Here is a 25,685-nt window from a genome sequence, read left to right as displayed (position 1 = left end):
TAAGAATACATTTTAAGAGCATCATTGGGGTTTTAAAATTGTTGGTTGCCATTACAGTTTGATTAACATCTTTTTTTCAAAGTTCAGAGTAACTCCTGTAGCCATTACAATGACTAGATGGCGGTTAGGGTCCACAGTCTTTACAATCATCAAATACTTTTGGGCAAGCAATATTTCAGGAGAAAGTCATGGATTTGAACCAAGATAAGATTTAAAAAATAGAAATAAAACCAATTATCCCCAATAACACAAAACAGAAACAAAGAAAAAGGTTCTGAGACAAACAAAGTTATTGTGGAGCATATAAACAGTTGTAGTTAATGCTAAATTGTTGCTAGTGTTAATAAACAATGTTAGTTTTAGTCTCATTTTATCCATATTCCTTTGTCATAGAGTACAAATGGAACAATCAGCAATATGACACCCCCTGATGAAACACTGTTGCAGCACCACAACAAAATGTTTTCCCATTTTTATTTAATGAACGTCAATACCTGGTACGGCCTTCTGATTCAATGGCAAATATTAGTTCATCGAGGCCGAATATATTTGGTAATTGAAAATACTGATCAGACAGTAAAACACAGACAGGTCACTCGGTGCTTATTTGCCAAACCGATCATCTTAAATCCTACAAACTAAAAGCTCTGTATCACAAAGTGTTGACAATCACAGTCTATTTCAACAAAAGTGCAAGACATGAACATGATGGGTGGTGGAACAAAGGACATGGTGCCTTGCATATGACGACAATTATAGTGCATCTGTTCACATTCCGTATTTAAGAAACAGCTTACGAAGAACTCGCTGCACTGAATTGTTTCCTTATGTTGTGTTCAGAAGTGTATCTACGGTGTGACAGGAATGAACATACAGATGTTGAGTAGAACATAGGAACAAAAAACTAATTTATATGAAATGTCAAATCTCCAAATGGGATTGATATTTCAAGGATGACCAATTCCACGTAAACTTGAACCACAATCCCCGTTTGAATTAACAGGGATTACTAAGAATGAATATATTTCACATTAACAGAACATAACATACAAATTGGATTGGGAGAGTTCTTGATAATAGTTATTCAGTGCGATTACACACAACAGAAACCACTTTGTAAACACCATTGTGTATCGTTTTGGTTTAAGGCATGTGGTCCAAAGCCGCCCAAAATTGTTTAAAGCTGCACGTACATGTAGACCTTCAACTTGTTCAAGGTCTACATGTCTTCCCAGCCACACACCAATTCACATTGCAAAAGCACATTCATATTTGTCTTACCTTTTAAAAGTTTTTTTTTTTTTCCCATTTGAGGAAAATAACACAGAATAACAAAAAAGGGACTCATTTTTATACCATAAAGCCGCTCGTTAATACAGCTAAAAAAAAAAAATCTAGACGTAGACATTCAATATGAAGTTTTGCAGTCCAAAAATACACATTTAATATAAATGAGCCAAACATGTAGAGGAATTCACCAAATGCATTGAGTACCTCAGTAAACATTTTTTATTACAACACCATCTAGTTTTTAATCAAAAGCAGAAAGACATTTACAAACATTCTAACAACAAAAAGAATAAATGAGAATGAGGGAGGGAGTGGGGAGAACACATCAAATATGTAACCCTATAAAAACTGATCTCTAAACTGAATGTACACAGTACAGCGAGCCAAGGAAAAATAAAAAGCAAATAAGATGTAATGTTTGTGTCTTCTAGTTAGGGGTTGTGTGGGCCATTTTATTGTTTCTTTGCAAAAAAGCATAACATGTAGTCATCTTCATGTCAAATAAAACATCATAAAAATAAAAGAACTGTTTGGAAAGTTTCTTTTCTTTCATCTTTAGTTACCATGAGTATAAATGTTGAGATAACATAGCCTTACACAGGTCAGGGTCTTCCATCCACTGCTCTTATTCAGGCAGACAAGATGAACAGACAAGACAGAAGTATGGGTGGAGAGGAGAGGAGAGATGGAGGAAGAGGTGGTGCTTGTAATCCTGTCCGGTCATGCAGGGTGGGGAGGTGGTGGCGCACTGAAATCCTTCCTCCTTTTCCTTCCATCCATCCTTGATCCTCGTTAGCTAAAGGGGGCCAAAACGAAGGGTGGAGTTTGGTTTCGAGGCAGCCCAACAGTGAACACTTTCCCCCCCCTCATCATTAAACCTCTAGACTACACATACATAGTGCACACCAGGGCTGGGTTCAGTTCACCATCACTTTGAGTCAGGTTGGAGTTCGTCCACGTCCACTTACTGAACACTTGATTGTTACAAGGGTGGGGGGGGGGGGTCAGGAAAACTTAAAGTCTCTGAAAACATTAACTTGTTTCTCTTAATGCTCAGTTGACTGTGTACTGCACCCAACCCTGGCACCGACAGATATTGTCATGCAAACTTTAACAGGGAATAACCAAGAAGGAAATCTATCAGTATGTACACACACCAGAAAATAAGACAATATGCAGCTCAGCCTAAATGCACTTTAACTTGTTTATGTGTAAATTCTAAATGAAGTAAATTCAGATTTGACATCCATATATGAAATATATTTAAAGACTCGGGACAGGGAAGTTGGATATTTGTTACACAATATTAATACTTAATTTCATATTAAGGGATGAAGGGGAAATGTTGATGTATCTAAAGGGCAAAGATATGCTGGGTTGAAAAAGACTTGAGCCTGAAGTCATATAGTGTGCACCTGGCGTTACAGGATCAGTCCTGCACAGTGTAGCATATTGTCTGTTCTGTGTAGCATATTGTCTGTTTTGTGTGATTTGCAAATATTATGGAATTTCTTCGTAAATTAGTCAAATAAATTCTCCAATCACGAGTGGTTTTCTAAAAGACGTGCCTCCTCCCCTTAAACTTCTAAATGATCCTATCTTTTTTTTTTTTTTTTTAAAGAGTATTTGTTAGTTTTATTTTAAAATGTTTATTTTCCCATCTATTAGCCACTTCTCGCAACCATAACAAATGGGCACGTTTGTCATACAGCTATATCAAGAACACATTTTTTTCTTACAACTGGTAATGTTTTAGGTACAGAGCTAAAAACCTAAACACTGAAAACTTTAAACCACTGTGACACAACCAATGTTTCAGGAAATTAAGCAATATAGGAGTTAAGACACAGAAAGGACAAATAGAGCTGTAGATACAAACACAAAACTACCAAGAGGAAGGTACGTATCTGATACAGACACAGCAGAAATGGTCAAATAGATGAAATGACAACAGTTCTGATGCTTTCAAATTCGCTAGGTACTCTATTCATTTCCAATCTAATTTAATAAACCTTGGTGATACAAGGTTTTGCTTTACAGGGTGAATTTAGAACTGGTGTATGAACCAAAGAGGCCTTACTTACAGGCATGTCAAATGAGTACAGATTGGTTTTACATGGTTCAAAGATTCAAATGCATATTGAAACTTGATACGTTTTTGCTGTAGAAAGGGTTTTACATGGTGCATAGCTACAGACAAAAACAGTTTAGCTGACAATACACAACACAGTCATCAAAGGCACTCCTTGTCACACTATTATTATTTAAAGAGGGACTATAACATCCAGTACATGTGGGAAGGGGCATGACCAAACTTTTGTCAAGTCAAAGGACATACCAGACCAATTATCAGACTAAGAAAAAATATTTGTCATATTAAAAAATGTGCTTTGAACCCATGTTCATTATAGAACATTCTAGGTCATAGAAAATATTTTAAAATGTAGCAGCGTGTCAGCTAATACAGCATGGAATGAAATAGGACAGAGCCAAACCAGGGTCAAACAGTGGAGGAAATACTCTAACTTGTTAATCTGTTACAATATTCTCTAAGATGTGATTCTGAGGTATCACTTTTGCGTCAATATTATCAAAAGAGAATTTCGGTTCTGCTTATCGGTTCCTAAACACACAGTCGCTTTCTCTGGACTTGGTGACGCTTCGCAAAGATTAGTAAGAGTTGCGTGCACAGGAGACGGTGTGCCATGGACCGCAGGTTCTGTTCTCTCGCTCCACACACACACACACACACTCTCATAACACAGTCATCATTCTCAACCCATTCGTATGTTTTTCTCCAACACGCAATGCATGTTACGTAGCGTTTCAACTCGTTAGTTGGTTATATTGACCGCCATTTCCTCTATGAAGTAAACGAGTCAGTAGGCCTATGTCCCTCGTGAAGCAAGGTCAATGAAACTATTATGTTTGTTTCACTTTTGCGAGCAGTGACACGATCTAGCAGCTGGCTGATTGCATTCACTGCCCGACCAATGCTGGACTCGGTCTGCGTGACTTGGACAGGTTTCGGTGTTACAGTAGGGGAGACCCGGGGAAACTAACACCTCTAATTGCACCAATCAGATCCAACTTGTGAATGAAAAAGTAATAGACAGATTATTATTGAATCATATTATTTAATAACAGCAACCAAATTGAAACTGCATGTAATTAATGTACAGGTTCCATAAACCTTATGAAGGGAATATACATTTGTGTACATTTCATAAATACGTTTTGACTATTTTGACCCAATCAAAATCTACAACCGAATTACGATAAACAGAACCGGAATCATTAAAGTCCAAACAATACCCAACCCTACACTCTCAAACACTACTCGCTGTTATAACTACATATCTGATTTGTTGGTTAATAATCTGGAAACTAAATAATTAAAGCATTACACGCATCTTTAGCCGAGCCAAATTATGTCTAAATTGTAATCTCTGCACATTGCCCACAGGCCATCTCTCATGTATAGATTATTTGTGTTTTCCTCTCTTATTTAATTGGTCTTGGATGCTTATGCTGACATTGTAACCAAAACTCTGTTTGACGCTGGTTTAACATTAGCGAATAGTATGTTTGTTTGAAATCAGGGCCGTGATGATGAGGAGATAGCATAAAAAGTTTCAGCCTGGTGCAAACAGTGTACATTCCCCCATGGCAATATGAACAGATAAAACAGTGTTAAAGCATATCTGTGGACACAACAAGTAGCCATACTACCACCAGGATTAAAAGCAATGTACTTAATTCTCTTTTTATTCCCTGATGACCATGTTTTAAAAAAAGGTATCAAAATGAATGTAAAGGCGGATTTTATACAGCCAGAAACATTTAGGTAAAAATATACTCAACAAATGCATTTGGCATCTACAAATGACCAAAAGGGATTAAGCCTTGTGCCCACTGAGGATCTCTCATCTAGCAGAGATGAAATGTGTGTTAAGAGACTGCAATGCTACTATTCAAAAGCAGTGCTCGTTTAAAAAGATTCATTTATATTTAGCTGTGAGAATGTACCAATGCTATGCTGGAAGTGAAAGGAATCATGAAAACAAATACACTCACTCCTTCACAAAATTAGAGAACGGGATCTTTTGTAAAGAGGTTCCCGGTGGACACAAAGTCTTACTTTTCATTTAAACGGTTATGTAGGTATAGGACAATTTATCTAAGGCGTTCAGCTAAGAAGGAGCGCAACTCTACACTATTTATATCATATGGCAGATTACTGTGACAGTTACCAAGTTATGTACTTTTGGTACGGGCTCTGCCTTCTTTCAGAATTCAGCAACCCCACAAGCAAAACCACCCCAAGTTAATATTTCTCAGCATGAGAGAAACTTGATGAAAATGAAATGATGCGTGTACAAACAATGTGTCTAATCACTACATTAAGACATCAAGGTGTCATGAGTGAATGCAGTTTATGTCCTGAAAGCTAATGTCAAATTATGAGAAGTATTATTTGGGGTGATGTGCAACTGTCGAGAGGCTGAACGCTCTATGTAACCTACTGGACTCTGCGCTATAAGGACCGGTTTATAAACACTCCAGACATCTTCAGTGCTTTGGCAGTAAAGGACATGAGAACGACACACAAAATAAGTCAAACCAGATATTTCAACTGCAGTTCCAAACTTAACAAACATGACGCAATGGAAGAAAGCATCTTCCCACAAAGATTACAAAATGATTTGTGAAACCCTAACACCGAGAGAGGCAATCAGCCGAAACAATATTAACCTCAAATAATTGGAGAGCAACAAACCATTGACAACATGGTATCGATATGAGTTGTGCACAAGCTGGTGTTCAATAGTTTCAGATGATTTCATCTACAGCTCATCCAGAACATGACTTAACATCCAAATAGCCAGAAAACACTTAATGCTATGAGCCAAAATACTCAAAAACACTTACATGATCTCTTGCCAACCTAAGACACCGGACACTGCAGCCTAAATGGAAATCATTTCAATGTACATACACATCACATAAAAAAACAAATATTAAAACGTAAATTTCATTTTCACTGAACTCAACTAAAAATTGTAATGCCTCAAAAAATGATGACACATTATGTGTGCTGAGGGCATTGAGGTCTATGTTGTCGGAACATGAGATCACCTCGACTTCTTAAATTGAGGTACAAAGGTTCACAAGTGAGCAACACTAAGTTACAAAACATTCAATTTGACAAATGTAAAATGTCCGGCAATATTACTGACATGCAAATGTGGCACAATGACATTGTCAAAATGTTGTCGAAAAATCAAAAAGATAAACACTATTTAATGAATAAATGTTCACCTTCTCTTAATTATAACATGATATAAATATTCAATTTATAAACTGTAATGTAATATGTATACATCTTTACTGTGAATGGAACATTTACAAAGTGTAGATTGGTCTATTGACAAGTTGAACAGACCACACAAAATGCTAAATCTGCATTAAGTACTTTAAAATATGATTGGGGAATACTTTGACATCTGAAACCTGCCAATCAGTCAAGGAACTACTATGACAAGCACACTGACAAACCAACTCAGCAGTCACAATACACTTCAATTGAACTCACATATAATGAAATGGCAAATGAGTATTGAATCTTGATATTCTAGCCAGAACAATCATCAACTTTTTGGTCCCCTGGCCCATAGCTGCTGGTAAAAATATTGGTGCCACATATTCCACTTTTTATAAGCTAAACGGATGTTAAAATGAGCAGCGGTGTTTTTACTCTGAACTGCCAAAAAGGCAGAACTTTACGCTTTACCCACCACAACAAAACATGTACAAGTAACAGAGCTTATACTGTTCTTGCCATATGTAACTCAATTCATTACTTTATTTTGAAATTGATATGCAGAATATAAAAAGTGGCCAATACATTTTTTTTGTGCAAATTACCAGCCTCAAAAGGCATGTAGACCAAAAAGTAACAATGCATCCACAAAGTCAATTGCCTGAGAACCACAGCATTGATACAACTCTTACAAACCCCTGCAGCATGGTGAATACAGTAAGTGTATATTACACATATTGTCTGAATGATCAGATTCACAGCACAACTGTGATTACCAATAATGACATTTTGAGGAAAGCAGACTTACCTTGAACCTACCTGAACTCAAATAGGACTTTGTTTTAGAAGTCTCTTCCCTGCTAACCTCGTCTCTCCTTGTCCTCATATATTCACAGAGGGACATTTTAAAGCACCACTGACTTCATGCTCTACTATAAATGAGGTTTTTTAAATGCCTTTTATGTCCTAGGCGTGACTGTACTCATGAGGACATATCATTTTCATGATAATTTGTTATTCTGGGCGATAACACACCACACTCTGAAGATATATGTTACGGGTACAGGGAATACTAAACTGAAGCCTTGAATCCAATAAAGAAGAGAGGAGGTGAGCAATCAAAGCAGACTTTTTTCAAACATCTTCAGCCATGTAGTTTAGGCCACTTGAGCCTGAACTGGACTAGCTCGGTCCAGGTCTAAAAAAATGTAGTGATGAAGAAGAAGACAGAAGAGAGCTTATTACAGAAGAAAACAACATGGGAATTGTCGTACCCACCTCCCTTCTCGTCTAGCGATGTCGGTACTCCCTCTCCCGCTCTCTCTCCCGATCTCGGTCCCGGTCCCTCTCACGATGGCGGTCCCGCTCCCGGCTGCGTTCTCGGTAATAGTCCTCATGACGATCACGACTGCGAGACTTGTGGCGTCGACTCTTTTCTCTGGAGCGGCTGTGGTCTCGTTCCCTGGAACGTTCTCGCCTGGCATGGACAAGCATCATTGGACTGTGTACAAGGGTTTAAAAGTTTCAACTACCAAATCTTCCAGGGCCAATTCCCATTTGGAAGAAATTATTTAGATACAGTCAAAATTACAGTAAATATAGGCTAGAAAATATACAAAACCATATCAAATAGTACATACATCTTCAAATCTGGCTGGCTCATATTCTTAAGATATTCTATCTGACAGGTTTTTACCTTTTTAGTATAGCTTAACAACTTCCGTGTCACATTTAATGGCTACTGCAACAAAATGAAATCTTACCTGGAGGCAGGAACCGTAGCTTTTTGACTCAATGCCGTGGAGACAGTCCTGCAGGGAACTGATGAGGACCTTACAGCGGTCGTCTGCTGATACTTTGGACTGTTTAATCAGACTGATGGCTGTCACCAATGTCTCTATAGCACTGCCATAGTCCGCTAAAGAGAACAAAAGGTTGCATTAAGATTTAATTGGCTCACAGTTTTTGTCTAACTGGCATAAGATCTGAGTCTTACTATATGCAAGAACTTGTATCCAATCATATTATGGGTGTTACCTGCACTGGCGTCAGACACTGCTCGAGAAATGGCGCTGGAGGAGATGGCTCTGTTCCTGTTCATGATCTCCTCAAACTCTGCCTCGCTCAGAGGCGTCCGTGATGCCTCCATGTCCCTACAAATTCACATAAAAGTCACGGCATTAAGTTCCAGAGTTACAAAAGACACTGTTATCTTGCAGCCAGTGTAAATCAGCAACTTACTATGCAAGTCAAGAATTCTTGCACTTTATTAAAGAACACTTTGTGCCGCTGTGTTGATAACATATGTGAGCGATTATATGAACTGCTGTATTGATTATTTGTTACACCCCAACCACCCATTGTTACCGGCCTCCGGGACCGTAGTCCCCTCTTTCATATGGTGGAGGGCGTCCGTATGGGTCGTTTGGTCCAGGGGGTCCTCGGCTGTCGTTGGGGGGCATGTTGTTGTTGCCAGGTGGGGGGAAGAAGGCAGGGTTGACATGAGGTGCTGGTGGTGGTCCGCCCGGTGGGGGACCTGGCATGTGTGGAGGTGGAGCCAAAACCATGGGGGGCCCAATAGGGCCTGGGGGACGAGGAGGGAAGGGTCCCGGTGGTGGTGGGCCCTGTTGAGGGGGTGGGGGACCAGGGGGTGGGCCGTAACCTGGAGGTGGGGGGCCTGGGGGAAGGGGTCCCATAGGAGGCTGGCCAAACTGACCAGGGAAGAGAACAGGAGGAGGAGGTCTATCACCACGATTCGGAGGACCAGGGAGGGGAGGGGGGAGGCCCTGGCCAGGAGGTGGAGGTCCGGGAGGACCAGGGGGACCAGGTGGACCGGGAGGTGGACGTGGGGGACCCTGCAACCCACCTAAAAGAGAACACATGGGACAAAACAGAAGCGCATGAGACTAAGTAAGATCCAGTTAACTCTTTTCGGAAGAGTTATCATTGCACGTACACGAACACGCCTTGTATCGTTTTGTTCTGCGGATAACTCATAAAGCACGGTGGGGTCTCGCATTCTCCATTTAACTGCCTTTATAGCTCGGAGCTCTTTAGTCTTCTTACCATTTCAATGTTTTTGAGAGATGTGTTATTTGTAACATGACTATATGGATATAAAAGGTTTTTAGAAGTTAAACTCCCATTAAACATGGAGACTGAACGAGTATCTCTTTAATAAATGTTACCAGAAATGTTCACATTTATAGTTTTAGTGAAGAGTATGAGAACAAATTCAGTTGCATCATTATCCATGGGATCTTGGTTACAATAGCGACATTGCCTTTGAAAATTAGATTATATACTAGGCGAGGATAGAAATGTAAAATATTATTTTAGGCATTTTTTGCAACGGCAAATGGGGACTACAAGGTTTTAGTCGGTTGCATTTTGTTCTACAGTTAAATGAACATACTGTATGAATTCTGTCTAGATACAATATGTGTGAAACTGAGTGTAAGTTGCTTTAGGCAGTATGAATATTATTGGGTAGGCTGAATGCAGGATGACCTATAAAAACGTGCTGTGTGCTTCTGCCTCTTCAGTCTTAGCGGATGCCATTTCATTTGGATGTGAGTTTTTGATCTAAACCGAACTCAAAAGAACAAATGGTGTGCTTCCCTAAAATATTTTAGTTAGGGTTAGGGTGTGTAACCCGGGCCTCAAGCAGGGCCAACAGTATTTTAATTGAAACTGTTTATTAAGGGAGCGTGGTGATAAAATCAGCTGTTTTTGGGGCTGTCAACCTGGCCCAATAAACAGCTATGAGTTAGGATAAAAAAGGTGATCGATCAATTGAATTGAGGTGTTTCACCTCTGCCGCGCCAGTTCCCGTTTCTGCCCCCCGGCGGGAAGGGATTGAAACTCATATCCATCAGAGGGCCATCTTGGTGCCTAATCAGATCTGGTCTCATTCCTGGGCCTAATGGGGAAGAAAGCAAACCAATCACAACTCTTTCCTTTATCACTTCCCCATACAAACTGAAGGCCCGTCACAGCCCAGCAGCACTGGGAAAAGCCACTAAGCAAAAGCGGTGAGATGGAGGGAAAAAGACGCAAAAATTAAGAAAAGCTGACAACTCCATTCTCTACTACTATGTGTGTGTGTGTGTGTGTGTGTGTGTGTGTGTGTGTGTGTGTGTGTGTGTAAGGCAGCTAATCCCAGATTTGCACGGAGTTTAAGGTTGGTAGCTCACCAAGTAAAGCTTTGAGCAAACTGCTTCTCAAGAAATAGTGTTGGAAATGGTCAGTGAGCAGAAAATTGCAACCAGGGAAGGATTATTTGTTCAACTGGAGGTTAAAAGGGTTAGCAAAAGAACAAACTACATGGGGAGGGAAACATGATAAGACACAGCCCTTCCACAGGTGAAAAATCCCTCACAGGAAACACACACTACAATAGACTAGCTTTGGTTTCATGCGGTGTGAGTAGCAAAGACTGAACTGTGCTAACAGAGCAGCACTGCCAAACAGGAAGAAGAATTTTACTAAATTAATTGCATCTGCTTCAGTGAGAATGGAAACAGAATTAAACTGGTTTTCCAGTAGAGGCGTGATCAAGAAACAAACTGCCATGAACTCACCTTGTTTGGTATAGCAAGACCAATGTGACATTCAACAATAACTATGTTTTTACACTCGAATTAGGAAAAAACAATAGTTGAAATGTCTAAATTAGATGGAGACAGTTAGTGATTTACAGTAAATGTCAGTAGCTGAATTAACCTGCAAACGTCCTAATAACAGCAGGCTACCTCCTACACTCGGGCTATAACTCAAATGTGAAACTGAACTGAGAGGGGCTTGTTACCAAACTAACCAGGGAAATGTGGTGGTGGTCCTCCAGGCCCAACAGGACCAGGGAAGCGGTCTCCACCGGGGCCGGGCGGTCCGGGGAACCTGCCTCTACCTCGACCCATGGGGAAACCCCCACGAGGGCCAGCGCCAGGGGGGCCGGCTTTGCCTTCCCCAGACATCTGGCCTGACTGGGTACCTATGAATTGAAGGGGCAATAATAACAGCGTGTTACATTGGATTTGTAACAAACATGAATGCGTCTATGCTTTTAAACAGGACTGGCTCAATACCAGCAGTAGTATGTGTTAGTGTGTTAATTGTACAGGTGGTTGTACTTAAAGTCCATGTGTTTAATGTTGTCCATTTTGCTAACTTATGTGTGCTGTGCTTAGGAGAGAATGTGAATGCGCAAAGCAACGCAGTAGACACTAAAACATGCACATACATTTGATAAATAACATAAGTGTGTATTTAATAGAATAGCACCTGTACAATGTGAATACTTGTAAAAAAAATAAAAAACAAGTAGAAATATCTAGCAGCGCCCAGGAGGGGAAACACTGCTACTTACTCTTACGTGACTGCATCTCAAATTGACTGAGAGACTGTTTGTTGCACGGCGTGACGATGGGGTTTTGACCGTGGAGTTCCCTCTTTGACAGCAGCTCCATTAACTTCCTGGAAGACGACTCTGATCCCACACACACCAACGCAAACCTGTAAGATAAATGCCGAAGAGGATATACACAAATCAATCGGAGTTAGAGAATGATTTATATATATATATTTTTTTTAATAGTTCTATAATTTCTTTCAACTTTGATTTCTTGCTTTGCCTCGTGTTGCTCACCCGTGACTTGAATGAGTCAAGCATTACAAAAAAGGTTCTGTCCATCTGTAATTCACAATCTACAAAACAGTACTGGACTGCAGCAGATCTGAAAAAGACTTTTATCTAAAGTGACACTGTATAAAACTACATTTTAAATAAAAATATGTATAAGCACCAAGTTCATACATATTTACATCAGTACTTTGACCAAATATGCATAATTAGCTTCCATCAAACATGCACTCACTATGTAATTATCATAGCATACAGCAGGCTGTGATTCAGTCCAATCATGTCTCAGATAGATAATAAAGACCTCACCCTTTGGACTGGCCATTAGCTCTGTTTTCAAAGAACTTGATCTCCAGCACATCTGTGATGCCTACCGACCGAATAGCTTCCGTCAGGTCCTCGTCTGTCGTCCACTGAATAAGAGAAGACAGCATCGTGAGCGTGACTTGCGTGACTGTACCAACTTGCTAAATTTGATAATTATGTAATGTTTCACAACGACACAATGTGCAGGTCTACATCTGGCATGGCACATGAACACATTGTCTTATAGAATTTCTAAAAATGACCTTACTTTTAAGAAAATGTTGCTTCCAAATATTATATTTATCATATAATATATATATATATATATATATATAGTATCCTAATACCCACCCATGTAAGGTTTCCTATGTACAGGGCAATCCTTTTGCCTGTGTATGTGTACACGACATTGGGTTGGGAACCCTTCCCTCCGTCTGAGCCACCGGGTGTAGGCAGTGTGTCCAGGTAGTCACGGTCTTCTGGAGCGTCACCATTGTTGGCTGATGGGGATATTACATCATCATACAGGTCGATCTGGTCGTGGACTGGGTAGTCAGCTTCCTGTTGAGCATGACAGTAACAGTTCAGTCAAACATGCGTGACATATTATGAGCACTGATTATACGTGGGGGTAAATCTAAAACAAAATGCATAGATTCAGACAATATTGTTTTGAATTTTCAGTACATCCGTAACTCTTTGCAGCGGTATACTCTTGTGTTCTAGTACTTATTTTTATTTTATTGCAGCAGTATCTCGTGAAAATCCTGATGATTTGTCAAATATGCGATAAATGCCCCTGATTCAAGATCTCACTTTAAGTCACTAGGCCACTTGCAGCTATCAGTTCAACAAGGCGAGTAGTGGGCAAACTCTTTATGTTGCAACAGTGCCCATTTCATAGACATAAAAGGCAAAAATAAAATGCCATAAATTAATTTGCCTATTTCCAGAGAAGTTTACTGCTCATATTGACAGATCTTAAATTATCCACTGTTTACATTGACTGTTAACATGCAAGAAATACTGTGCCCTTATTCCAAAGAAGACAATATTCATACTAAGCCTTTAACATGCAGCGGTGCATACTCCAATTAAAATAGTGTTTTCCAATATTCGCTGTATACATGTACAAAGAATACTCCTAAAACCTGAATACCATCAGCATACCCCACATGTCTTGGAATTTCCAAACGAAATATGCCGTTTAGATGACCCACATTAAAGTCAAAATATTGTCATATTCGTAATATTAGTGTGCGTGTAAAAGTAGTCTGTGTGTTGTTAAATCACATTCAATCGATTAGATTGTTTTTAAACACTTTAATGTGATTATGTTGAAACACAGTAAACTGAATCTTAGTTATATAAAACAAACACACCTGGGTTTAGTGCTTAGGCAAGTGAAAACCTGTCATATTGTCTGTGCATGTGACTAGATACAATTATCTTGATATACAAATAATCACAGTGAATAACATTGTGCAGTTGATGTTAACGAACAGGTTAGTGGAGAACAGGGATTGTGTAAAAGGTTTCCAGTATTGCTGACACTCCCAGTTGTAGATTGGGACATGTAGGAGGTCATGTCAGGATTTAAGGAGCTCGCCATAAGCAGAATTATTTTGATCTAGATTGTGTTGTACAGGAAAAGGGGCGTGTTTAGAGAAGAAAACAACATCTACCCACCTAATGGACACATAGATGCTAACGCTGCACTAAGCTAAGAGTCAAAAGCTACCAATCCATAATGTTACATTTATTAAAATGACACTTGACATTTCATGCTCAGCCATAGTTCACTTCTTTTTTAATTAAACATAACATGTGCTTGTATAAACTGAAAACAAAAAACACGTAAAAGGTAACTGAAACATAATTATTTGGAAAGCCGCTAACGCTAGCTAGCTAGCTAGCTAAAGTAAGTACGTTTGTTTGGCTTGCTAGCCCGCCACAGGCGGCCATTCCGAGGCCTAACACTGTGACTGCTGAACAATGATAGAGGTTGCTTTTAGCATTCACCCAAATAATTAAGATATCAGTGCACATTACACGTCAATTTCTGTATGTATCATACGTCGTGTTAACTGTCGACAACAGCGCAAATGCAACATTTCGAGCCGATAATTGTAGTTGAGGAGGTCGGCTTGCAGCATGGTGGATGGGGGGCCTGTGTGCGAGGGAAACCCGTTTGCCCAGCAGAGCACACCATTCCTCGACGAAAGATTACACAGATATACATAACATGGAAACCATAAGTCGGAGTGTGGTAAATGGTGATTTCATACCTGGTTGAATTCCTCCTCTACGTCGGCGTAGATATCGATGTGATCCACACCGTCCGCCATTTTCCTCGGACCCGTCGCTCTCTCCGCCCGGCGGTGCAGAGCTCCACTGACTGAGCAACACACAATGAGACGGAGAGAGAGACAACGAGCGCCCCTGCTGGTCGACTTCACTAATTACAACACCTGCTGTAGAATATAAATGATGATATAAACACGATAACAATGAAGCACTAGTGAGGTGAACGTCCCTTTCTTCTAGTCATCATAGTCGAGCGAAGACCCCCATTGTTGCCCGTCGAAGGCAAGAAAATATGAAAGATTATTCTCCTAATTTTGAGGAAGTAAATGTGAATGTAAACTTATCTCATAAGTATGACCTAGATATCTGAAAACTGTACTGGATGATGCTACTGATGATGAGTCATATTCTGCATCAGCATCTGAACATTAAACAAATAATCCTTATAAAGCATTGTTGTTCATAATTCCAGTTAATGGAAATACAATCAAAGTAATACTGGATTATATTCTATGACACGATAGTGTAGTGGTGGTGATGGCCTAGTGGTCTAGTGGTACGGCTTCCAAATACAACACCAGATGGTTTTGAGTTCAATACCAGGGCTGCCACCGTTGTGCCCTCAGCAAGGTACTTAACCTAAGTTGCTCTGGATAAGAGCATCTGCTAAATGACCTGTAAAGATGAACAACCATCCCACAGCCTACACTTTCTGTGCAAAGCATCACACAGATACGATGTGTCATGATAGTATTTTGTAGATGCAGATGTCATTTCAAACCTTTGGATTATTCCTGTAGCTGGTGCAATATGAAAGCTCATTAGGCTGCAAGAACTTTGTTCAGCTTCAATACAATGTTAGTAGTGCAGAACTCACACATCTTGCTTTAAAGATTTCAGGATTTGCGGGAAAAGATGTACGATATCACTATCCAAAATATTTATACAATTAGATACATTTAAACTATCTTTAGGATGATGTGATGAGCCTATTTTAAAACAATTTTAAGCTCTTCATGCATCACATTTTTACTCAGAGAACCAAAGTTATACTATTCATGAAATTCAAGTTAGACTATATACTTTTGTGGAAAAATAACGGACATAAATTATTAGGATTTAGTCCACTTCTCTATTAAAATCAAGATCAAAGTAACATAACCTTGCTTGGATTTATGATACATTTAATACATAAGACTATTTGAGTATTAGTAGAATTCCACGACTGATTTTGTGTTTTAGCTGGGTATAAATTATTATATTATAACACAACACAAGACACACTGACAACAAATACGGTACAAAAACCAAATGGATAATTTAATTTACTTGGTTCAAATCATTACTTCAGTCACTCAACATACAACTTGGACACATGTCAAGTAAACAATATACAGAATATTGTATAGTGAAATTACAAACAAAAGTGAGACACATGAATACAATTACTCATATAATCTCAGCAAGACACTCACACACAATATGTATCTGAAGCTATTACACAAACAGGCAAATTCTCAGGCAATGTTGTCATCAGAGTAAGCTCAACGTAAAGACATGCTTTGTAAGATGACTCAGAAATACCATAGAAAAAGCTAAAGGGACACTCACAGTCCAAAATACAATGAAATGCTGAAATATAAAACACAAGCAAATACAAAAATACCGTATGCAATTAGATTTACAATGTTCATGTACATTGCAATCACATACATGACATTTTCAAACTGTTTTTTTTCTCCATATGACAATCTTGTTTACCAGACTGAGAGCTTCATGAGTTTCTAAAATAATGTTGCTGTTTATGCCAAGTAATAAGTATCAGTTACATGACCTTGGGGCGCAAGTAAAACATCCAAAAACCACAGTCCAGCAAATGCAGTCACCGCCGTAGCAAATGAATTCCAGAAACATTTCTGCTCGGACCCGTCGCTCTCTTCCTCTAGATTTGCTTTTAAACAATGTATTTGCATTTTTGTTTTATAGATAAAAAAAACATTTCAAACAGTTTGAATCACCCATCATTGTTTTCTCCATTTTGATTGCAGATCTTCATCCTGCGAGAGTTCCAGATTCCACGGTGATGTCCCGCCAAACATAATTACAGACCGTATGTACAAACACACAGAAAGACACAGCTGATAAAAACAGAAAGGCAAATACATTTTTTTCAAAAGATATGTCACAGAAACAAATATTTGTGGGATGTTATCCGAAAAGTCCCATTCTGATTTTTTGATTATCTTAATTACATTTTTATGAACTCTCCTGCGAGGTCTTTCTTGGCTCTGAGCCATTTACTCTTTGAGATTTGCAGAAGATTCAGAGAAAGTAATATTGCAAACATGACTTTCAGCAGCAACACTAATATTACACAACAATGTTTACCATATATGGCTGGATCCCTTCTCTCATTCAACGTTTAAAAAAAGCATGTATAATCGTCAGTAGATGAAGCATTCAGGGTGATAAAGTATTCTAGGTGTACATGCTTGCAGCGGCATATATAATATGCATGTGCGTCTGCAATATTCAGTTCAGTTAGATATGGAAAATGATTCACATACTTCCCCCCTCGACTTTCTTATGTTAGATCATGGGACTCATAATCCCCTTTATCAGCGCAGGTCAGAGATACCACCTGCATCTCTTTAGCCTCTTTTCATTTCCAGATGCAAAGTGGTGTATGAGAAAGCAACTAATGGAAAAGTATCCATGGCAATAACGGCCCATTAACATGTCTTTTTATTTGTTGTAGTTTTTAGTTCAGATGTGTAATATCCACGAGTTAACCAACACATGTTTAAAAAACACATCAAAGGTCCGTCACTAGAGTTTAAAAAAAATCCACTTGAGGTGTCCAGTGTCCAAACACATCTCTTGATTCGTTCCAATCTCCTCCTTTACACGAGAAACGGCAAAGTTGTCCATCATCAGGAGACAAGTGCCGAGAAGGAGAGGCAGACGAGGAAGAGAGAGGCAGAGAGATATATAAACGAAGCTCCTCCACAGTCATTGGCGTTCTCCTACGGGGACAAAACAGAAAGTGGTTTCACTTTGTGTTCCTGCCTTTGACACCAATTCAATGCAATCAAGATAAATATAATAGCAGGTATGGGGATGGACCAATGAGAAGCTGACCTGGGAGTGGTAGGCGTGGCAGGACTCGGGGCGTCGGCGAATCTTCTGGGACCTCATCCTGTCACACTTTACTGAGGCATTATGTGTAGCGGGGTCAAGGAACGACAACAGGATCAGGAGATTCAAATATTAATACACTTCACAAATGTACCACAGCGGGAACAAACCGTGCCTAAGTCTTTGAGTGTGTGGGGCAAGAGTGGTGCAAGGGGAATAGCTTGATAAACACACAATTATAGTATTCACTGGTGGGACGCTGGTAAAAGATCCTGGACTTTAAACACTAGAGACCCCAGCTTGTTGGTGTGTCAACTCGCCCTCTCCAGAACAACAGGGACTGCAGTACAAAGGAAATTCATGTGGAAGAAAGTCAATAAGGGCAGCACCAGCATACTCCATGAATACGAAAATGTCAAAGGATATATTTCACTTCCTTGGGCTCCAAGGTGAGAGGTGGGTACTGTCTGGAGCAGTCACAGTCTGCTTGCACCACCAACAGCAACAGGTTGCTCTCTGGTATCTGTTGCACCACAAACATCCTGACACACACAAACACAAAACGTGTGAACATACACACAAACAAAAGCACAGAGAAAGAAAACCTCTCATGCATTGTATGACATTAACACTTTGTCAAGTAGTGGGCGCTGAGCCAGGGCAGATACAATTCCCACAATGACCGTTACATTGATAAAAACATCACATGAAAAACTCCAAATAATGTTTTATAGGAATAAATATTCTATAGAAAAAATACTTTTTCAGATTTACTTGAGTGCATGGGTTTGTCCTCCTGGGCAATACACATTTTGAAATCTAATAATCTTATCCAGCAGTGATGCTGTCAAAGTGTGCGCGCTGCGTAATACCTCTCTTGGCCTCATGAGGGCGATCACACTTAACCTATGATCACAAACCTGCTGAAATGATATATAGTAAACAGTGTTTTTCTCCCTGTTCCTCTCGTTCTATCTCTTTCAAATACACACGCACACGCACACGCACACACACACACACACAAAGATGCTTCCCTCTTCCCCCTGTCTTCCATCTCTGTCACCCACTCTCCCCCATCTCTCTGTTTTTTCATTCACCCCTCTTAATACTTTCTCCCAGTGTTCCAGTCTCTCCCCCTTGCTCTCCATATACGTCTTGGTCTTTCTATAACCACATGCACCCAGATCTAATTCCATTCCTTTCTACTTATTTCCCCTCTTCCAGATACTCTTGTATAAACACACATTGCTCTCAGTATGCAGAGCAGAGCAAAGCCGTAGAAAATGGATTTTAGAAGGACTATTTAATATGACTGGTCTAGGCTTAGAGTGCAGATTTGTGTGCGCAATAAGTGTGCATGAGTGTGTGCTTACTTCTGGCAGCGTCCACACTTAATAATGCTGTTGGTCTCTTTGACTGACGGCTCGTAGACAAAGCTGGGGTACTCGGTGTCACACGGCTGCAGAATTTCCCCTCTTTTCTTATGAGCTGAGGCTAATAGAGAAATAGATAACAGTCATGTTTCAAGGTCGGGTGTCAAAGTGTGTGAGTGATGTTTTGTAGATGACTGACAGGCTGAGAGTTTGCGACAGGAGGATGCTGGGTGCTATCTGCAGTAAATGCTTCACACTTCAGCCATTTATTGCTCTTTCTAACCATGACCAGAGCTACTCTAGCTTGCTGTGCGCAGGTAAAATTATGGCTTTGAAGCCACAAGGAACAGCCATAATGTTGAAATGTTCATGTCTGGTTGTGAGCCATGCCTTCTTTCTGACTTCTTCAGAATTACATTCGCTTTGGTGTAACACTATGCCAAGCTCTTGTTTTGTAGAACTCGCAAGTTGTGCCTGTTCCCACTGAAAGCTCCTTATGTAATCAGAGACACCACATTTCATTTAGTTTGAAGTATACTACAAACATTACTCCACACACAAAATGCGGGAAAAAAGGTTTTACAGAACACTTGATCGTCCTCAATAAAACACTCCAAGACAGATACTCACACGTGCTGACAGATGCCTTGGCTGAATAGAGGGATGAGGATGATGATGATGATGATGATGATATGGAGTCGGAGGAATAGTGGATGATTGACAGGTGGAGCAATGAGGAGGGCGAATGGTTGATCGATGGGAAGACAGAGACAGATGAGAGGTGAGGGGATCAGAGGACGCCATGCTGTTGACTTCTAGATTGGTGATTGATGTTGCATGCAATTTACACTCCTGGTGTCGGGCTGATGCAACATACAACACAATGACACGTGTCATTACTCTAACATGTTTGCAGTGACTGGTAGCACAGAGTGAAATGATGAAAATGCGAGATGGTAAGTATTATTATCCCAGACTTCCTGCATTTATGTTAAGATTTAAATATGACTTAATAATCTCTTTAGAATGTATTTGCATTGCATGTAGACGTAGATGATATGTGTATTCTTTCTAAAGACGTGGTTTATAAGGTACATATTGCAGTAATCCAGATCTGCTCTGAAGGTTGTGATGATTTACAGAACATGATGTATACACGTTTGACGCTAACTGGCTACATTTTTCCTTGTAGAGCTCACCGTCAGCAAAATGCTCCGTGTGCCAGAAGCCACAGATATTAAACTCCAGGAGAAACCTTGAGAAGAAAAGAGAGGAGGAGAGTGGACAAAGAGAGAGAGAGAGAGAGAGTCAATTAGGCGGCCATCATTATAGACCAAAGCAGATTGCAAACAGATTGCATTCAGCTTTCATAAACTGGGCCAGGACCCAAAGTTGTGTAATGGGAATATTAAAATGGCTCCTCAAATTATTCAGCAGTAATTAGTAGCGTTGGTAGATGTTTTTGGGGATAGCTGGATAAGCTTTACTAAGTAGTAAAAACTGAAATGTTTAATCCAGCAAACAACTCCCCGTTAAAGGGCGAATTATTGTTTTTACTATTGGGTTTTATTACGGAATAAGCAAAGAAGATATAATGTGTCAGTTGGTGAGCTTTAGAGATATTATTTATTAGCTTGGGACAGAGACTTATTTACAGTCTTTGTACTTTGTTAACCGACTGTTATAGCTTCATTTACTATGATGCAGACGTGAGAGAGGTATTGATCTCCGTATCTAACTTCTGGCAAGAAAGCAAGTCAGCATTGTTCCAAACAATTTAAAAGTATCCCTATAATAATGTTGTATTGTCAACCACGAAAAAAAAACGTCCCACTGCTTTTACACATGAATAGAACTTGCTGAATAACAGGAATCCCCTTTATTTGGGATATACTGACATTCTAGTTGCCCCTAGCAACACTTACAGTAGGAAGTTGGAGAGGAACCACTTGAGGGCTGAAGCCAAACCATAGAACGGCTGAAGAGATAAACAGATATATCACAGTTACCGCCCGAGTTGATTGGAATATTATGGTAATGATATTGTATACAGAGTGAGCGCACTGCACTTACACTGAGAAGTGGACGAGCGCTGCTGACAGAGTGCAAGTTCATCTTACACATGGCCTGGTAGTCGAACAAGGACACCCTGAGGAAAGCCACAGACACACACACACACACAGACACAGACACACACACACACACACACACACACACACACACACACACAGACACACACACACGAGGTTGCTCTTCAGGCAGTATTTCACTGAGCTACATTGATTCCTTGACCCTCTGCAGACTATGACAGACAGTGTTGTACAGCCGAGCTTAGCCTCTGAACATACGCTGATCCCTCACTTATCTTAGAAAAGAATCATCTCAGAGATAGAATTCATTTCCTTTTTAAACAAAAATGATCGAGCCAGTGTTTTGACTTTTTCTTGTTTTTCTACATTGTGTATATGTGGTCCTTATGCAGATAGAGGCACGAGAACACAAAACACACTCACACAAATGTGCAGATGCATGCACATGTACACTAAGTGCAAGAATGAGTCACTCATTCACAGCTACCGCCAAGTTTACGAATGCTAAAAACCTGTTACATAACATCCTGTGTCAAATTAAACATGACAGAATCCTTTATCTGTATAAAAAAATAGCACGTCACTCATGAGATCTACAACATAAAAGACAGGCAAAAACGTAAAAGGGAAAATTATCCAGAGCAGAAGCTCAAAGGGGAGCGAAAGGGAAAAGCGGGGACATCTACAGTGTACCGCATTTACAAAGATGAGTGGATTGCTCGGCACGTAGAGAGTACAACACAGGGCAGAGACTCAACCATTATATAGCAATAAAAACAGAGTTTTTGAGTCTCTATAATGACAGTAAAGTATTTCAAAGTGTCCTCCAGGCTAAGGCTTTCATAAGAATACTAATGCATGGCTTAGGTGTATGAGAACAAAGAAAATAAACATTTGCGAGCTACCCTCTTGGTTAAGACAACACTAAACAACAAACACCTCTGTTTGTGATACAGCATGAAGGTGGCATGTAATCTAATTCATGAGCAGCATTCAAACGCATGGTGTTATGAGCCTGAGACACCGGGATGCATTAAACATTGCAATGTGGGGGCACGGCAGCTTCTTGCCTAATTGATTTAGAGAAGTTTACATGAAGTTTAATATGCTTGAGCTCAGCAGGCCGTGTGGAGGCGAAGGCATCCACCTGTTCTTTGCCAACAGACAGACTGAAACTCTCTTATCGAACAGTCAGGCGATGGCAACCAGACATTACCTTTTGAACATGCCCATTCGGATTAGTGTCGTCATCACTGAGCCGTCGACCTCGCCAAAAAATCTTCCCGCCTATCAGAAAAGAGAAGGGGCAAAAATAAATCACTGTGTGAAACCATCAGTGTGGCTGAACATAATAACCTCATGACAGAGGGATTATGAACTCCCATCCTTGGTGTTCATCCTTTCAACTTTCACCTCAATATGAACCGTAGGATCAATTATTCATCTAACTATGTTATATTGTGTGTTGATTCAAAAACGACAGCGCACTGTGCTGCTTTGCTTATGTTTTGTTGTGTTGCATAATTGCAGGCCTCTGTAGTGCTGTGCTACTTATACAGTTGTTGTGATTCATACGCACTGACTCATTTTACTGCTTGCACTTATTATTGATAGCTAGTGAGAAAAGTCTGACATTTTAAAATTGCCAATATGTAAAAATGTTATACCACTCCATCTTGTTGTGGGGTAAAGGTTTTTATAAGGCTTCAAAAAGGTCATGGAAGTCATTTCACACATTAATGAATAATAAACATGTATTTCTGTTTGGGGTATTTCGAGTGTGTTTTGTTTCTTGTTAGGTAAGGAAAGATTGACAGGCGTAAGAGCACTCAAACAATCAAGTCAAAGACTAGAAAAGTCTAGAAAGCACATTTTCTCTGTGTGTCTGTGTCTGTGTGTGTGTGTGTGTGTGTGTGTGTGTGTGTGTGTGTGTGTGTGTGTGTGTGTGTGTGTGTGTGTGTGAACTCACATCATTGGGCTGTTTGGAAATTAGGACAAAGCCATTATTGTCAATCGCGTAGCATGCAATATCCTGTGACGAGAGAAAGTGACAGAGAGAGCAATTACTTATGTAAGGAAAGATCTGTGTCAAACACCACCAACAAAGAGGAAAACAAGCAAAATAATTCAAGAAGTGACTCAACAATAAAGCTACAGGAGTTCACTTTTTAGCGCTTGAACACCAAGACATGATATAGTTCAGTCAGTAACTCAGAATCACTACATATCAGACAGACGGTAAGATGTACTCACAAAGCTGTCGCACCGAAGAGGACAAATTCCATCCGTGTTCGAGCACTGGAGCACAGACAGGCAGACATGTTGGTTAAGTGTTTCACCATTAACGAAGAGATTAAAAATACAGGTGAAAATGATTGGAAGCGTGATATGTGTTATTATCTGATGCGTGTGTTGAAAGAAGGGCATATTTGTGTATGTGAGGAAATGACTCGAACACATGCTCTGTGTGTCTCTGTGGAGGTGTTATTGGTGAACAGGCCTCAGTGTCGACGAGTGCACGCAGTACGTGTGAAAAAAAAACGTGTCGGCGTTGGTGAGAAGGTGTTTATTTCTGTGTCTACCTGCGACGGGCTCCTGAGTGTCTCATTTGCGAGTTTGCGCACGTGTCATTTCTGCATGTGAATGCGTTTGTGAATGTGTGTGTTTAAGTGTTTAAGTGTGAAGCTGACTTCACAGAGTTCCACACGCGCTGAATGAAGTTACATTTGGGTTTGGTGCTAAAAAAAAAAAAAAAAGAGCGATATTTTTTGAAAAATGAGGAGAGGGGGAACGTGTGCATACTTACATCTGTGTCATTTGGCTGAGAAGACACGGAGAGAGGAACAAAGAGAGAGGGAGAAAAGAGAACATGGAGGAGAAAGAGAACCATTACTTCAGTTAATGAAGTGTAAGCCTCTACATTGACTAGACTGTCTCACTCTGTTGCTGTTAGATTGCCGTTGACAAAAGCCATACATCATCTCAGAGCGTAGGGTTCAGGAATACACAAAAGACAGCAGTTGGTTTTTTTTCATGATTGCATATGAATTTGTATATATGATATGATATGATATATCAGCCTTTTCAAGTGGACAGTCCATCAGCACTGTCTACTAACACTTCCCCTTATCAGTGGAAGGGTCATGAGTCAAAATGTCAAGAGTTCTCCTCATGATGTTACGGTCACATCTTCTTTCCACAGTACGTGTGGATTGGTGTCTGTGGACAACATGTCTTTAGAATCATGGTCAGGCTATATAGAGCGTGTCGAAGTGCGAATGAGACAATCTATCATCCTTTTCAATCCTATTACGGCAAAGTGTCAGTCTTTCTCTCTGCTTCCCATCGCTGCCTCCTGAAATAAACTGCAATTCAGTGAATGGATGACAGAAATGATGATCCTTCCCCACATGCTTTTGTTACATAACATGGCTTGATGAGGAACAACATCCACTATGTCTTCTAATTTACGAGAACAAATCAAGTGTAAAGACCTACAGGTCACAATGTGTATTGGACTTAAGAAACAACACACTGAAGTTAGAGTTAATGACATCATTTGTCCCTGATGGTTGCTCCTCAGGTAATCAAAAAAGAACTTGAAGAAGACCGATCGACTGAACGACCGCTGAAAATAAGTTAAAAACAAAACTGCCAATTCGTTCAACCCAGCTCACCGCGGTCGCCTCTTTGTTCTAATGTATGTTATCTCCTCTGTGAGCAACCGTGTCTCATCCAGCCTCTTTACTTCTAACATCAGAGCCAGCTTTCTACATCCGGGCAGCATGCAAGAGGCTGTTACCCCAGTTGGTAAATGCGTCTCACCTGAGAGCTCCAGGAGGAGTGAAGATGATAGTGAGAGCATTAATTATCTCATCCTCATACGAACACTTTCTCACCGCGACCGTGATGATCCCGCGCTCCGCTCTCCTACACGCTTGAACTCAAAGTAAGCAACACACTACAGTATTATAACCTTGACATTCAATACTGAGCGTTGCTCTGCTATAAAGCCCGACTGCATTAATATGCTTTGAAGAAAGGCGCTCCATTTCTGAGGATGGATATTTCTTTATAAAACCATAGAATATTCTTGTTTTCAAAAGATCATTTGCTCTACAATTACAAATATGCTTTCATTTTATATTTCAAATGTTGCAGTGCAGTGCTATCACACACACAGAAACAATATGCAAGTATGAAATATGGGATTATAG

General features: G+C 40.0%; 2 protein-coding genes across 6 annotated transcripts in view; both read right to left on the bottom strand.

Moving 5' to 3' along the window:
- Positions 1 to 1,491: 1,491 nt before the first annotated feature.
- On the bottom strand, positions 1,492 to 15,004 carry cpsf6 (cleavage and polyadenylation specific factor 6). Of its 5 annotated transcripts, none has more exons than XR_003834512.1 (11): positions 14,849 to 15,004; positions 12,912 to 13,121; positions 12,564 to 12,667; positions 11,982 to 12,127; positions 11,433 to 11,606; positions 10,428 to 10,535; positions 8,981 to 9,479; positions 8,651 to 8,766; positions 8,377 to 8,531; positions 7,888 to 8,114; positions 1,492 to 2,086 (listed from the first exon to the last, which is right to left on the bottom strand). XR_003834512.1 is itself a non-coding variant. In XM_029461487.1 (11 exons), exons 1-10 carry the CDS (start codon positions 14,906 to 14,908, stop codon positions 7,904 to 7,906), a joined length of 1,782 nt encoding a protein of 593 aa, XP_029317347.1. In that variant the 5' UTR covers positions 14,909 to 15,004; the 3' UTR covers positions 1,492 to 2,086; positions 7,888 to 7,903. The 5 variants fall into 5 exon arrangements, 1 of the variants encoding a protein (XP_029317347.1); XR_003834511.1 differs by having other exon boundaries at positions 7,892 to 8,114; XR_003834514.1 differs by having other exon boundaries at positions 7,892 to 8,090.
- A 1,165-nt stretch (positions 15,005 to 16,169) lies between these two features.
- The window catches only part of cacna2d4a (calcium channel, voltage-dependent, alpha 2/delta subunit 4a), a 72,300-nt gene continuing 62,784 nt past the window's right edge, over positions 16,170 to 25,685 (bottom strand). The window contains exons 29-40 of the mRNA XM_029461976.1: positions 24,275 to 24,289; positions 23,722 to 23,766; positions 23,438 to 23,500; positions 22,685 to 22,755; positions 21,452 to 21,527; positions 21,304 to 21,356; positions 20,578 to 20,633; positions 20,009 to 20,029; positions 19,379 to 19,499; positions 18,432 to 18,547; positions 18,009 to 18,091; positions 16,170 to 17,893 (exon numbers count right to left, since the gene is read on the bottom strand). Coding sequence (XP_029317836.1) covers positions 17,801 to 17,893; positions 18,009 to 18,091; positions 18,432 to 18,547; positions 19,379 to 19,499; positions 20,009 to 20,029; positions 20,578 to 20,633; positions 21,304 to 21,356; positions 21,452 to 21,527; positions 22,685 to 22,755; positions 23,438 to 23,500; positions 23,722 to 23,766; positions 24,275 to 24,289 — 813 coding nt within the window. The 3' untranslated portion in view covers positions 16,170 to 17,800. The remainder of the gene's footprint in view (positions 17,894 to 18,008; positions 18,092 to 18,431; positions 18,548 to 19,378; positions 19,500 to 20,008; positions 20,030 to 20,577; positions 20,634 to 21,303; positions 21,357 to 21,451; positions 21,528 to 22,684; positions 22,756 to 23,437; positions 23,501 to 23,721; positions 23,767 to 24,274; positions 24,290 to 25,685) is intronic.

This window comes from Cottoperca gobio, chromosome 23 (assembly GCF_900634415.1).
Source record: "Cottoperca gobio chromosome 23, fCotGob3.1, whole genome shotgun sequence".
NCBI classification, from domain to species: domain Eukaryota; kingdom Metazoa; phylum Chordata; class Actinopteri; order Perciformes; family Bovichtidae; genus Cottoperca; species Cottoperca gobio.
The sequence above is the reverse complement of the archived record's forward strand: the minus strand, read 5'-3'. Positions and strand labels throughout refer to the sequence as shown.